At 39.8% G+C, this 15,527-nt stretch overlaps 2 protein-coding genes across 2 annotated transcripts in view; both read left to right on the top strand.

Moving 5' to 3' along the window:
• The window catches only part of LOC103363420 (isocitrate dehydrogenase [NAD] subunit gamma, mitochondrial-like), a 13,981-nt gene extending 13,125 nt beyond the window's left edge, over window positions 1–856 (top strand). The window contains exon 9 of the mRNA XM_008290174.1: window positions 693–856. Coding sequence (XP_008288396.1) covers window positions 693–794 — 102 coding nt within the window. The 3' untranslated portion in view covers window positions 795–856. The remainder of the gene's footprint in view (window positions 1–692) is intronic.
• An 8,658-nt stretch (window positions 857–9,514) lies between these two features.
• Window positions 9,515–15,111, top strand: LOC103363419 (vasopressin V2 receptor-like). The gene is made up of 6 exons (XM_008290173.1): window positions 9,515–9,784; window positions 10,144–10,389; window positions 11,314–11,460; window positions 11,527–11,800; window positions 13,071–13,292; window positions 14,927–15,111. The coding sequence occupies exons 1-6, from the start codon at window positions 9,515–9,517 to the stop codon at window positions 15,109–15,111; spliced, it is 1,344 nt and encodes a 447-aa protein (XP_008288395.1).
• Window positions 15,112–15,527: the final 416 nt, after the last annotated feature.

Raw genomic sequence — 15,527 nt, 5'->3', positions numbered from 1 at the left:
GATGAAATTTAGGACAGTAAGAGACGGAAGTATCATCTACTGGTGTGGCAAGTTTCAGCATCCTTCCATGTTGTCTTCATGCTGAAATCATTCTGCTCCTATTATTATTATTATTAAATGGGAAGCGGTGGCTAGAGTTGAAACAGATCAGGAGCATGAAGTCTTGAGCATTATGGAAGGATGTTGAAACACCAGTAGATGATACTTCCATCTCTTACTATCCTAAACTTCAAAGATCATTTCTACAAAGGCTCAACGGATTCTGAGGTGGTTGAGCAACTGACCTCCCCTAACCTCTCTGAGTTGACACGGAATGATCCCTCTAGGATTTTATAGATGATGTAGAATTATGTAGTTTAAAGTTCTCGACTCAGCTGATAACCTAATAATCCGAGCGCACCAGGACCCGTGCACCACACCCCTCCTATATGCTTATTATTATTAGTTCTATTTCCACATTAACACTCTATTTTATCGTAAATATCAACAATTTTTGCACCTTTTTTGTAAACACCAGCATTTTCTGGCACTTTATTTCTGGGATCTGCATGGTCCATCCATCCATCCATCCGTCCGTCCATCCATCCATCCATCCATCCATCCATCCATCCATCCATCCATCCATCCATCCATCCTGTAGTCAGTGATGATGTGTTAAATACAGAATGCTGTGCTTACGCTGTGTCTTCCAGCTGCACACTGCGGATCTGGGAGGTCAAGGCTCCACGTCTGAAGTGGTCCAGTCCATCATGAAGGCCGTTGAAAGCACCGGACCTCGAACACTGAGCACCTAGAACAGACGGCAGCCACTCAGCGGGGATCAGCGTAGGATTACGACGGCCTTCTGTAGCTCTTCTATGCAATTTTATAACAACAACAACAAGATCATGTATAACACTGACATGAAACTGGACTGTGAACACAAACTGCTTCAATGTGTTTGCAGCAGTTTACATTTAATCTGAAGGTTTAGTAGTTTAAAAAACACCTCCCTGTTTGAAGCACGTTGTATCTTACAGTGTTTCCAGACCTTAGTTTTAGCACTTTATTTGCATTTCCCTTGAATCTATTATCACAATTACTGTATGAGAAATAAATAATGCATTGTTTGAGTCCCAGCCAGTCCTTTCCCTGTGTTTTAGTTTTGCTTTAATTATTTATGACTGAGTGAAACCAGCTGTTCTTTACACATTTTAAGATTAACTTTACATTAACTAAACAAAACTACCACATAATGAACTTTCAAGTTGTCGCTCTGATGTCTAATAAAGTTTGTTTTCACTGTAAATCACTTGTGTGTGTGACTGCAGGCCGCACCGGCTCGTCCAGACCACACGGAGGCCACGTTGTCTCGTTCAACCACAACATTTGGCGTCTTGTTGAGTAAAACCCTCTAAATTTCTCATCTAGATTTTATAACTTTATGTGCAACAGGTCGAATAATGGTCTAGTCTTTAAAATTAAGCTGAAAGAAAAACGGGAAATAAATAAAATAAGTCATTTTCTGTTAATGTTAGACAACTTAAAAAGGAACAATAATAAAACATGCAGGAATAATGACATGAATTGCAAAAGTAAAAACTTGAGGGGAACAAGGGTTAGATGACGACGATGTTTCTAGAGCTGGAGGGTTTTTTTCTGTTGACAGTTTAGTGCCTTTAAAACAGAAAGCAGCGTCTTCAGACTCCTTTTGTGAAATAATAAATGAAGACAGCAAATGATCGAACACTTCCAGCTTGAAGTTCAATAACTTTATGGTCCCTTTGAAAGGCTCAGCAGGATGTAAACTACAGGGGAGTCAGAGGACATGAGCTCATCTGACGTGAAATTTAGCATTTCTATTTATCCGTATCTTTATTATGATGGATCGTGTGTAAAATCAGGGATATTGTTGACGAACAATTCAAGCAATTTATCACTATTTCACTTTGTTTAATCCTCTTGCCATCATCGTCAATATCAATATCATGAACTTTTCTCAGTTTACATCAAGATCAGATGTAAAAAAAACCTAATTTCTTTGTTCAACCTGCTGTAAAATAAAACAAAAAGAACAAATCTAAGCCTCTGTGGAGCTAAAACCAGGCAGCAGCAGCTACTTTACACCTGATTTCTTTCTATTCACATTCTTATTAATAGGAATACTGGTAAATAAAAGATAAATTAAGTGATTTATAAATGTTGTATTTGTTGCTCCTCTCTAGCCAATATTATTATTATATTAGGTAGTAAGCGGTTGTGTTAAGCTAAGCTAAGCTAAAATAAGCTAAGTCTTTTTTTTTTTTTTTTTAATCCCACAGGAAATTCTTGTGCCAGATAGTGCTCAGAAAAAAAACAAATAACGTAATCCAAGAAACGCAGTGACTTAAAGTGGAAATCCAATAAGATATAAAGTACATTATTCATATAAAATAAGTTATAAGTAAAATAATAAGTTCTCATCAAGAGCACAATGCCAACGGAGCAGTAAACCTAATTATCTCACTTCTGCCGACACTAACACCAGTTTAAAGGGACAGAAGTGTAATTTCAATTTGACAGAATTCACTAAAGTAAACTGAGATTTATTAAAAACAGGATTTTACTTCAACTGCAGCTCAAATACAGGTTTTTGAAGACGATCTGTAATGTAACACAAACTGACCCTAAGAACAGTAAAATAGAAATTTGCAAATTTTCCAACTAAATTATTCACTGACCTTCTTTAAAGAGCAGTAAACCAGATTTTTTTACCCTTCTGCCATCATTAGAATATCAATTTAAATGGACAAAGTGTAATTTGAAGCCAATAGAATCCAGAAAACTGCCTCCACCAGAGTAAAGAGATGATTAGAAACAGCTCAGAGCACCACATGCAGTCAGGGAGGTGTTTCTGTTGAACTGTTAAGAATTCAAAACACAAATTAAGCAAACTTTTTCAACTAAATCAAACATGCACTGACTGTTTTTTAAAGAGTACAAAGGCACTCTGGTGTTCATCGTGCCCCAATGGCTGCTTATGTTTTTGCACTTTGTCACATTAAAATTTACCGAAAGAACTTATTTAGTGAAATAAAACTAATTCTATTGTTAGTCTCCACTATTTGTCGTCTAAAATAAGTTGTGGAACACTCTGAAACACTTTAATAAAGGTGTTTGATTGGAATAATTGAGGCTAAAACCTGTAAAATACTTTAAAAAATCGGTTTCACTGCAGAGCTTTGAGGTTAATCAGTTTTTTTTAGGTGTAATAACTGAGTAGAAATCTGTGAAATGACTGTAGTTCTTTTACTTTTAACTTGTTTTTTTGCAATGTACAATCACCTGCTAATACGAAAGCTTCTGTTTCTGGTCTTTTAAGGGAAGTTGTTGGCAAAAGAAAAAACACAATAATGGGAATTACAACCAATCAAAGTCCTCTGATCAAACTGACTTGAAGGCGACTCCACTGAAACGTATTTTAAAGCGACTCGCCTCGTGTGCGACTGTTTTACAGCCACTCAGCGGGCCTCTCGGTAATTAGAGGCTTCTCCAAACGAGGGAGCGATTGAGGGGAAGCAAACAGATTAGTTCCCTGTCGGAGGGAGAGCGGAGAGGTGGAATGTGGGAGGAAAAACAAGACAAACCCTCCTTCTGTTGCTGCCGCCTTCTCATTTCTCTCTAAAAACCCCACAACCCATCTGTCACAACACCCGGCGGCCCGTCCTCCATCACCCGCTGACGCACAATCACACGTACACATATCAGTTTAAGGCCCTTTGATCACCCCTAATAACAAAAATCTCATCCGATCTGCTGCCGTGTGTCCGTCGCTCATCAAAGTCTGTCGACGTCCAAACAGCGAGCGGGAAATCACATTAATTCACCCCCACGGCCTTTCATCAGCGCTTCCCTCCTGCCTCCAACCCACTTTTTCACGAGACAGCCGTGAGGAGAGAGGGATGTGCTGAAGAGGAGTTGGCAGAGGTCACTGTCGGAGGAATAACCGAGTGGAAAACACTCAGCATGGATGCAGCTCGAGTGTGCAGCAGCAGATCAGGTTGTCCTGGATCCGACAGATGCTTCACGGGATGCTGAGGACGAGGTGAGTGAGTCGTTTGCTCGGGCTTTGCTTCTGGTTTTTGGGAGATTAAACTCTGCAGAAGTTTGTTTTACCTTCAAATGAGGTGGATCGAGGGTGAAAGGAGCATTTTTGACTGTAAAAAATGACTAAATATGGTAAAAAATACTCTAAAAGGTGCAAAAAAAGGGACTACATTTAACTTTTTGGCTTGTGAAAATCTCTGTTTTCTACTGAAATGGGAAATTAGACTTTGCAGACGTTGGTTCTACCTTTACATGAGGTGGACTGAGGGTGGAAGGAGGATTTGTGACAGGAATACTCTTGGTAAGAATAATAAAAAATACTCTGAAAGGGGAAAGAAGAACTGTTATTAGCTTTTTGGCTTGTGAAAAAAAGTATTAAACAGCATGTGTTTGCTTCTCATTTACAAAATTCTTTTAGATGAGGAGGAATAAGGGTGAAACAAGCATTTCTGACAGGAATAATCTGGCTAAGAACGGTAAAAAAAAACTCTGAAAGGTGCAAAAAAGGACAGATTTTAGCTTTAAGTATAGAGCAGCAGGTGTCCACAGTCTTCTAATTGGATTAAAATCAACAAACATGTCAACAAACTCGGCTGTTTCTCTATTTAGTGTCTGAATAGTGAACAAAAAACTACCATTTTCTCAGTTGCAGACTGAGAAGTTGGTTCTACCTTCACACGAGGAGGTTTGACGGTGAAAGAGATCATTTCTGACAGGAACAATCTGCCTAAGAACGGTAAAAAATGACTCTGAAATGCACAACAGGGACATATTTTAGCTTTAAGTCTAGAACAGCAGGTGTCCACAGTCTTCTAATTGGATTAAAATTGCCAAAAGATGTCAACAAACTCAGCTGTTTAAAAAAAAAAAAACATAAAAGTGATCAAAAGATGCTTCATGGGACACTGAAGACGAGGTTAGTAAACTGTTTGCTTCTGATTTTTGGGAGATTAAACTCTGTAGATGTTGGTTCTACCTTTAAATGAGAAGGATTGGGGGTAAACAGAGCATTTATAACAGTAATATTCCAGCTAAAAATGGTAGAAAATACTAGTAAAGATGCAAAAAGAAGGATGGATTGGACCAATTTTCATGTTTTGGCTCATGTAAATAAAAGCAGGTCTAAACAGCAGGTGTCCACAGTCTTCTAGTTGGATTAAAATCGCCAAATGACGTCAATAAGCTCGACTATTTGTCTATTTAGTGTCCGCATAGAGAGAGAAAATGAATTTTCTCCGTTGCTCAGGCTTTGCTTCTGATATTTTGCTTGTTTTCTGCTAAAATGTAAAATCAAACTGTGTAGAAGTCCCTTTACATGGGGAGAACTGAGGGTGTAAGGAGCATGTTTTACAGAAAAAAAATGATTTTAAAAAATGATTTAAAATGCTATTAAAGATGCTAAGAGGAGAGACTTTAGTTCTTCAGCTCGTAACAATAAAAATAAGTCATAAACAGCAGGTGTCCAGAGTCTTCTAATTGGATTAAAACCACCAAAAGATGTCAACAAACTTGGCTGTTTCTCTGTTTAGTGTCTTCCAACTGTAATATTTGTCTTTTAAATTAACTTTATTTAAAAGAAACACAAAAAGGAGAAAACCTGGATGATTTCTGCTTCACATTTTTGTCATTTTGTGAGTTGAAGTAAACAAACCAGCTCAGATGTTTGATGTCTTTTGGATAAAATCAACTTGAGGTTCTTCTCCTGCAGAAAAAAAAAAGCTTCTCTCACTGATTTATTCTGATATTAATCTGCAGCAGGATGAGCTGGAGCTAGTTTATCTACTTTATATAAATTAGTTTAACAAGTTTGCCAATCTGGGGTCACCACATGAATCCAGGTGAGGGAATGAGAGCGGAAAATGTACCTTCAGTTTTCTGCTTTTTGTCTTATCTTTGCTTTTGTTGTGACTTTTTAAAAATCTCTGTTGAGCTCAAACTGCAGCAGTTTTGGCCCAATTTAAAGACAAAGTGAATCCAATTAGTGAAGAAGTGACCATTTAACCAAACACAGAAATGAACAGAAATATGTTTGGACAAAAAAAAACACTAAAAATGACACAAACCAACAAAATGAGAGTCAGAGTTTGTTGTTGGGACATTTTTCTGAATTTCGACCTTCGGAGCTCAAACTGTCATTTAATTGAACCTTCTGTGATTGACTTAAACTTAAATATCTTGTAATGTTTCTGTTTGATTTGATGCAAATTGAGTGTAAATCTCAAAATACATCCACAGAAGAGATAAACCTTCACGTCTAAATGAGGGAAAAAGCAACGGTTCCATTTGTCACATATATGAAACATGTTCCAAAGTGTGTTTGAGGTCCAACTTGATTATTTTTAAATGTTTAAATGTTCTTCTACCTTCTTTTTAAAGTGAAATCTGGTTATAATTTAGCTATTTTTAAATGGAAACTTTAGATGATAGGCGTTTGAAACATGCCAAAAAGCCCCTACTGCTTTAATGTTCAGCGATATGTTCACGTTTTTGTGTAAACTAAACCAGCAGCTTTATCTTTAAATGTGGAGTAGATGCATAAAGTTAAACAAAGTACCTCAACACTGGACGGACACACAAGACCCGCTTTAGTTCTCGTTGCACCCCTGATTGCTGATTGATTGGTTTTTCCCAATTACTGCCTTCCAATTAGCAGCTCCTCCACCATATTTCCAGAAACGATTACAGGACGCTTTGTGACTTCAGTGGTTACGAAACGGTTTGTGCAGAATGACCTCGCGCAGGTTTCCTTCCCCGCCGGAGTGTCGGTTCGTCCTGTACGCCTTCGTGTTGGAGGTCAAAGTTGGCAACGCGTCAATTTTAACTGTAAATATCCCGCAAAGCGAACACACGAGCGGCGCCGGGCTTCGCTGAGCACGTTAATGCTGAGACAAAGAGACGTTTAATGTGTTTACAGTAGCAGCTTCGCAAACTTTTACGGTTCAACACATACGAGGTCACACAATCGCGGAGGCATGCGGGGAGGCCCCTCGCTAACAAGGGCGAAGGCCTCGTTGTTGGGGCAACTTCTGAATCAGAAAACTTCATTGATCCCTGTCAGACATTCAACCCTGACATACAGAGACCCCTTTTGACGTTTGACAGCAGTAAAGACACCCTGAAGGTCTTTTAGCCTGAAATATGACGACTTCTCCTAAAGTGACCCAAAATATAACAAAAAATGAAAATATTATAAAATGTTTGACCACTGAGATGGATTTTAGATCCACCAGTGGGGGTCAAATCAAGGAAAATTGAGGTTTTCGGGTTCTTTTGCATTTACTAATGTGACATTTAGACATTCTACATAGATCTGTCAAAATCGAGCCGAACCACGCTGTGAAGGCATAACATATGAACAGTATGTAAGAGTTAAGCAGTAGAAGAAAAAAAGTAAAAGACACCCAGAAATCCACATAACTGATTATGCCGATGACATGACACTAACGTCTTCACCTTTTCCGGAGCAACAACCTTCTACATTAGCTAGAAAATGAAGCTGGTCACTAAAAAACTGAGTTTATGTCTATTGATACTACAGTAAATTCAACTGTCAATCAAGCACAAAGTTTCAAACACCTTGGCAGCAACGTGTCATCAACACAAACCGACGTAAACACAAGGTGGTCTGACATTTTACAGTTAAACACAATTTGGAAAACTAGTCTTTCAGATGGTATGAAATGTGGATTGAGTCTCTACTTCTGTATGGTTGACTATGTGGACACTTCCTAAACCGCTTGAATCTCAGATGGACGCCACCTAGACCAGAATGCTTGGTACCATCCTCAGTGTTTCATGGAAGCAGCATCCAACGAGAGCACGACTTTACGGGAAACCTCAACCGTTATTGGACAACAAAGATTACTGTTCACAGGACAAACACGAGCTCGTCAGTCAAAGCCTTGTTTGGAAACCAACTCGTGGCCCGAAGTCGTATTGGACGACCATCGCGTAGCTTCGTAGACCAACTGACCGACGGTGCTGGATCTCAACAATCGGGAATTGTGGCGGAAAGTTGTTGCGGGCATCCGAGAAAAAAATTAAAGCTGAGTCGAAAAATATGCCCTAAAAATACAAACTTAAGTAGAAAAGTAAAGGCATAAGATATAAAAGTGTCCATAGTACTTGGAAAATAAAGAATATAAATATATAAATATAAATACTTTGCTGATCCCAGAGGAGAAACTGTTTATGGTTACACAAAGTTAGGCAGTAGAAAAAATACACAGATAAACATAAGTAGAAAAGTATAAGCATGAAGTGTAAAACATGAGTTGTTCTAAGAAATAAAAATGTAAGTACACAGTGTGATCAGTACGAATGGTTCATGTTATTGCACAGAGAAGTTGTTGTTGCACAATATTCTACATGAAACTTGCTCAACCTTTTAAGACCTGACATCTTGGGTTACATGACCACAGTGGTTATTTTTTTTGTTTTTATCTTTATTATTATTCTATTATTGTTATTTATTTATTTAAATATATATTTTTATTTATTGAAAATATTTTTATATATTTCTTTGAATATATTTTTATTTTCTTTCTATTTTTTATGCTTCTTTTTGATCAGATCAAATAGCAAAGAGGAATAAAAAATGCTTCTAAATATATAAACTATAAAGCTCCTGAGTGATATTTTGGATCGACTTCCTGCAGTCTGACAGCCAGGAACCAGTTCAGTGGATGATGAAGTACATTTACACGAGCCCAGGTCCAGGTTTGAGGTACTTGCACTCATCTGTTTAAATCTGGAGTGCAGCTGATTTACATATAAATGAACGTACATCACATTACATTCAATAACGCAGATTAAAACCAGCCGGTTGAGATGATTGGTCGGTCGGGGCTGAGGAGAGGAGTAACCATAGCGACGGACGCTGAGCAGGAAACAACAACCAGGAGTAAGATGGAAAAATGAAAGTGTCTGATGCTCCACATAAATATACACTCAGCATTCAGAGGAAGGACTAGAGTCTAAGAAAGTCTAAAGTCATTCATGTTGAGGTAATTACTCTCCCCGCCAGATGAGGGAGACAAAGTTTCCTTGCTGTGATGTGACTTCATCTGAGCTGCTGGTTAATTGATTTTCACTTTTTAGTTCCAGAAGTGTTTGTTTTCTCCCAAAAAGGTAAATGTTTTAAGGTGTGTCCTGCTGTCATGACTTTATTTCATCATTTAAGTGAAAAATTCATTATGTGCACAAAAGTGTTTGCAAATCGTTAAATGTGTACACAAACATGTAAATGCGCATCGGATCATTAAATATCCACATTAACCTGTGACGTGTACAAAAGTCCTGATTGTGATGTCAGAGTTTGAGGCGCCGCAGTTCGTAGTTGAAGTAAACATTTTAAAGAAGCAGCTCAGAACGCAGCCCAGTCGTGTTTTACGGTTGAACTTTTGTCCTCAGTGTGAACTTTTCTCTTTGCGCCCCCCTCCCAGCCAGCATGTCGGTCTCCATGGTAACACACACCTACCCGTCCACCCGGTGGTCGGCGGTCTCCGAGGCCCCGGTGGGCGCCAACGTCACCGACAGGCAGCGAGACACCCTGCTGGCGGTGGCCGAGGTGGTGGTGCTGGCGGCCATCTTGGTGATGGCGTTGCTCGGCAACGGGCTGGTGCTGGTGGTGTTGCTAAGGCGCCGGCGACATCACAACCCGCTGCACCAGTTCATGCTCAACCTCTGCGTGGCGGACCTGGTGGTGGCGCTGTTCCAGGTAACACATACACACACACACACACACAGTTAAACCCTGTCTCTGCTAATCACCTCATCAGAGGAAATAATGTTTATAAATGTGTGTGGAAGGTTTACAAACTTTACCTTAATGTGCATGTTTGTCAATGTGTACACAAAAACACGAACATCAAATATGTACACAAGTTAGTTTAAATGTGTACACAACTTTTGTACGTGTGCACAAATCTGATCACAGATTTAGAAATGTGCACACAAACCCATAAATGTGCACACAAATCTTGAGCACACAGAAATATGTAAATGTGTAAAAATGTGTATACAAATTGACTCGTATTACCTCCCTACATCTTCTTGTTCCTGTTCTTCCTCTCGGAGGTGTTGCCCCAGCTGGTGTGGGACGCTCAGGGCAGACTTCCCGGCCCGGACTTCCTGTGCCGCCTGGTGAAATACCTCCAGGTGCTCGGCATGTTCGCCTCCTCCTACATGATCGTCGCCATGACGCTGGACCGCCACTACGCCATCTGCTGCCCCCTGCAGGCGCATCGCAGCGGAGCCACGCAGCGCTGCAACACCTTCGTGGTGTTGGCCTGGGGGCTGTCGCTGCTGCTCAGCCTGCCGCAGGTAGAACCGCAGCACGGGTCTGGTGCTTATTACCGATTCATATTCTGGTGGTTCTGCTTTGTTGAACAGGAGAAGCTTGTTGCAGCAAATCTCAGAAGACAGAATGTGTTTGTATTAAACATTCCTCTAATCTGATATCACAAAGATGGAACATTTAGCCTGCAATGTTCTGAGGATGTTTTGGGGATGTTGCTGTTGAGAACGTTCTTCTATAAAACATTCCCACAATGTTACATGATAGCAAAGGAAGGACGTTCTCAATGCACATCTGGAAAATGTGTTAGGAAGACTTTCTAAGCATCTTTAGAGAATTTTTAAGTAACATTCTAGAAACTAAAAGAGACCTTCAAAGATGAAAGCATTAGTAGAACTTTGCAGAACTTTCTCAGAATATTTTTAGAACAACAAAATTGTAGCTAAGTTAAAACGCGACCCAGCAAGCAGAAAACGTTCCTACAACATTGTCTAACATTACCTACAAGTTCTAATAATGTTTGAAAGAAAACACTTTAATCTGATGTTCAGAGAGCGTTCTAAGGATGTTTATCATTTCTGATAATGTTCCTGTGAGGTTACAAGTGAACCAAGACAGAACGTTTTAACATTCAGACGAGGTTTGGAGGATGTTGTCAGATTATGTTATGACAACAGAAGAAGAACGTTCTCAAATCAACATTCAATAAATGTTTTCTAGATGTTATCGAGGCCTCAGGAGACAGAATGTGTTTTTATAAAACGTGTCTGTAGTTTAATATATTAACAAAGATGGAACACAACAATTTGAGAGCATCTTTAGAAAACGTTATCTTGCCTTTAAGAAGAACATTTTGGAAACTACAAGAAAACTTCCTGCTGAAAATATCACTAGAACTTTCTCGTTTTTAGAACAAATAATGAGACTCAGTTAAATGTATTCACCTGCAGGTTTTCATCTTCTCCCGCTCAGAAGTGGCTCCAGGGATCCACGAGTGTTGGGGAAGCTTTGCTGAGTCTTGGGGCCTCAAAGCCTACGTGACCTGGATGACCCTGTCGGTCTTCATCCTGCCCGTCCTCATCATCACCGTCTGCCAGGTAGACACCGGCAGAACCCAGCAGAACTTCTCAATAAACAGAATCATAAAGATTTCCCTCCTTCAGGTGCGCATCTTCAAGGAGATCCACAACAACCTGTACCTGAAGTCGGAGCGCCGTCTGTCGCCCACGTCCATAACTGCAGTCAGACGGGACAGCCAGCGAGGAGGAGGAGGAGGAGGAGGAGGAGGCAGAGGGAAGCCTGGACTCCACGTCTCACCCCTCACCTTCAGCAATCCCACCAGTCAACCCTCCTGCGACCACGAATCCAGCCGTCAGCACCTGCCGATGGGTCCGATCGGGTCCAGCAGCGTCGCGTCGCGCTGTGACGTTCAGCCAGGTGAGCGTAGAACACCGTACAGGCTGCTGTCACTTTACATCACGATGACTTCAGGAGATTAAAAACAGCAACATCAGCAGTGACTGCTTTGAGGTTTTTGACTTTTTATGACACAAACGTTTGTAATTGTAGACACAGAATTTGTCATTCTTCTGCACTTTGTGAGAACATCACGTCCACACTGGATCAAATCTTGAGACTGAGAATCACTCTGACGACAACACAGCGTGAGAGAAGCTTCCAAAATGTAATGCTAAGATACTACTGTTGAAAGAACATGTTTTAAAATAGGCTGCAATAATAAGGATTTGAGAACATGTTACAGCACATTGGCTCAGATTTCAGGGTGAAAACTCTCTCTGCAGCAGTGTTCTCTGAGCTCTGCTTCATGCTTCATAGTGTTTTAGTTCATGGCTTGAACTAATGGTTAGAAAATGTAAATAGTTAAATATCTATCATATAAAGAGGCACTGTTTTCCAGTATTGGTAACACTCGAGGTCATATGGAAAAATGTACACACAGATTTTTTGGGATTATAGCTTTGTTGAATTTCTTTGAAGGCAAGGATATTACTTTTAAGTTTAGCATTTTACTGTCGCTCAAATTTCCAAACTCTTTCCTTTTGTCTGTTTCATGCTTAATAACTTTTTCAGTTAACGGCTCAAACTGATGAATGTCCTTTATAAATATTAAATATCTAAGCACAAATTACCTTTTCTTTTTTAAATTATTATTTAATGCGAGGATATGAGCAAGGCTTGAGAGTTCATAGACGTTGGAAAAATTTAAAAAGTAAATAAAATATAAAAGGGCTGCTCTAGCTCACCTGGGTGCGCTGGCGTCCCAGACGTGGAGGTCAGGAGTTTGAATCCCGCTCATGGTCCTTCCCCTCTTCTTCTCCTCGACGTTCCTGTCTCTCTCTCAAACTGCACTATCAAATAAAGGCAAAAAAACTAAAATAAATCAATTAAATAGTATGAAGAGACACATTTTTTCCAGTACTGGTAACACATGTGGACCCTTGGAAAAATGCTGATTCCTTTCTTTAACTTTGTGTAAAATAAACAAAGAAATTCTCCTTTTTTCTTTCCTTTGTTGTTATTTATGTTGTTATAGTTGTGTCATGTTTGACAGAACACGTCTCTCAGTTCCTCCTCCTTCTAACCACTGTAGTATTGTGTCCGTAGAGGTTCAGGACTTTATACTGCAGTGAAAAACGAGCCCACAGTGGGTAAAACCGACACTGACTGCCTCTGTGCTGCCCTCCAGCCGAGCTGCAGCCCGACCTGCTGCCTGAGCCCCCGCTGCCCTTCACCGTCTGCCCCCCCGACCCGCCCAAAGCGCCTCCTGCCCGGGGCGGCGAGGTGTCGGCGGCCATGTCCAAGACGGTGAGGATGACGCTGGTCATCGTGCTCGTCTACTCGCTCTGCTGGGCGCCGTTCTTCAGCGTCCAGCTGTGGGCCGCCTGGGACCCCGACCCGCCGCAGAGCGGTACCAACACACAGAACTTATCCTCTGGAAACACTGTCATGGCAGAACACATGATTTCCTGCATTGTTCTGGTGGAATGTGCTCAGTTTCAGGGTGAAACACTCGTTCTGCAGCAGTGTTTCTAGGGTCCATACTTCCCTAATTTTACACATTTTGATTTCATGCTTAATAACTTATTTAGTTAACTGAAGAATAGCCTTTATATATACTCAATATAGAAGCAGAAATTTGCCTAATTGACAATATAGGGCATACCATATACACTTTATTTAAAAAAAAAAATGAATGAAAGCCATTTATTGGTGTTAAGGATCTTCCTCTTCAGTGATGCAGGAACATGAGCTGACACTGGTTGTAATAATACAGACTTGTTGAAGTGTTTTATGATTATTGTGGCTCACAGTTTCAGGGCGTAAAACTCTTTCTGTAGCAATGGTTTCTGGGTTTTTTCCTTTCCTGATTTTACAAACCTCTGCTTCATGCTCAATAACTTCTTGAGTTCAGGGCTTAAACTGGACAAAGCACCTTACATGTAAAAGCATCAATTTATTGATTTATTTATCTGACTGACAGAATAAAACAGAACACACGTCTTATGTGTTTAATAACTTCTAACCTAACAGGTACACAACCACAGTTAATAGGCTAAACTAAAGAATGCACTTTATATATTTTTAATGTATAAGCATACATTACCTAATTTATCTATTTAAATAACAACACAGGACATACATGTAATTTATTTGGGGGAAAAAATACATTTAAAACATGTATTTAACGCAAGAATATTATTTCTTAGTTTTTTATTCATAGTTTTAGGTGCAGAACTCTTCCTGCAGCAGGGCTTAAACTAATAACTTCTTTAATTAATGGATTCATCTGAAGACTGCATTTGATATATTACATATAAACACATAAATTACTGTATTTATTTATGTAACTGACAATATAGCCCATAGAACATCCAGTTTATTTGGGATGATATCACTTTCTAGTGATGAAGAGTTTGGAAACTGGTTGTGATCATAATGATAGAAGAGATTTTTATTAATTACAAAACAACAACAGCGCCAGTAAAGATCTAATTTTGCACATCTGCTGCCTAGAAGTTGCTGATAAGTTTATATTTGTGTGATACAGATGTTTGTTTGGTTTAATTTGGAAGAAGCTGCAAAAAAGTACAAAAACCTAAAATTACCTGCGGAGTCCTTCTGTTTTCTGCTAAAATTCAGAATTTCGATGAAAGCAACTAAAATAATAATAATGTGGAAAAAACTGCAAAAACAACAATAAACAAGCTTTTCCATTTTGTTGACCGTAAAATATAAAGAGACTGATTTAATACCTCTTAATGGACAAATTACATGTACTTTTCTCCAGTGTGTGCACTTGTTCGACTGATTTCTGGAGCAAATGATGCATAAATCTGTAGAAGTGCCACAAATACTTTAAATCTTTTTGCATGTTTTCCTTATATGTGCTCATGCAGGACATGTCCAAGTATTACTCAGAAAGTTCTTTTTCAACTTTAGAATATTTATACGTAAACATATGGAAGTAAAACGTGTGATTCTGCTGAAACACTGAGACAGGTGTGTGTGTGTGTGTGTGTGTGTGTGTGTGTGTGTGTGCAGGTGCAGCGTTCACCTTGCTCATGCTGCTGGCCAGCCTCAACTCCTGCACCAACCCCTGGATCTACTCCGCCTTCTCCAGCAGCGTCTCCCCGGAGCTCCGGCTGCTGCTGCTCTGCCGGAGGAACTCTCAGCGCCGGGGCTCTTTACCCAACGACTCCACCACCACACACACGTCCAGCTACTGAACACAAAGGGGATACACCCCGCTATGTGGCGCATAACTGCCACGCTGAGGCTGCTGATAGTCGGACATTTTTTTTTTTTTTTACACCTGCTGGTTTTCGTACCGACAGTTAGCTTGAAATGCTAGCCGAAATAGAAACGGTTAGCTTAGCATAAACACTGGAAACAGGTGAAAATATTTAGCGTGCCTTTATTGAAAGACAGTAAATACTAAATTAAATCCACTTACCAGCACCTTAAAAGCTCACGAACACACAAGCACTTTTTTTTTTTTAAATGTCCAAACAGGAAAATCAGCAGTTCGCCATTTTGCGCTGGTTGTGTATCCGTCAAAGCTGAGGCGCGAGGCCTGAAATACTTAAGGCTTTTCAAAATGGCGTATTGTAGTTTTTCCACTTTGCTTCGTTGTGCAAATTAA

Source organism: Stegastes partitus, unplaced genomic scaffold (assembly GCF_000690725.1).
Source record: "Stegastes partitus isolate 25-593 unplaced genomic scaffold, Stegastes_partitus-1.0.2 Scaffold658, whole genome shotgun sequence".
In the NCBI taxonomy this organism is placed as follows: Eukaryota; Metazoa; Chordata; class Actinopteri; family Pomacentridae; genus Stegastes; species Stegastes partitus.
This window is presented reverse-complemented; position numbering and strand designations above follow the sequence as displayed.

Coding starts and splice junctions, on each gene's coding strand:
- LOC103363419 (XM_008290173.1), top strand. CDS start 9,515: ATGTCGGTCTCCATGGTAACACACACCTACCCGTCCACCCGGTGGTCG. Junction 10,390..11,313: donor TGCTGCTCAGCCTGCCGCAG/GTAGAACCGCAG, acceptor ATTCACCTGCAG/GTTTTCATCTTCTCCCGCTC. Junction 11,801..13,070: donor GCGCTGTGACGTTCAGCCAG/GTGAGCGTAGAA, acceptor GCTGCCCTCCAG/CCGAGCTGCAGCCCGACCTG.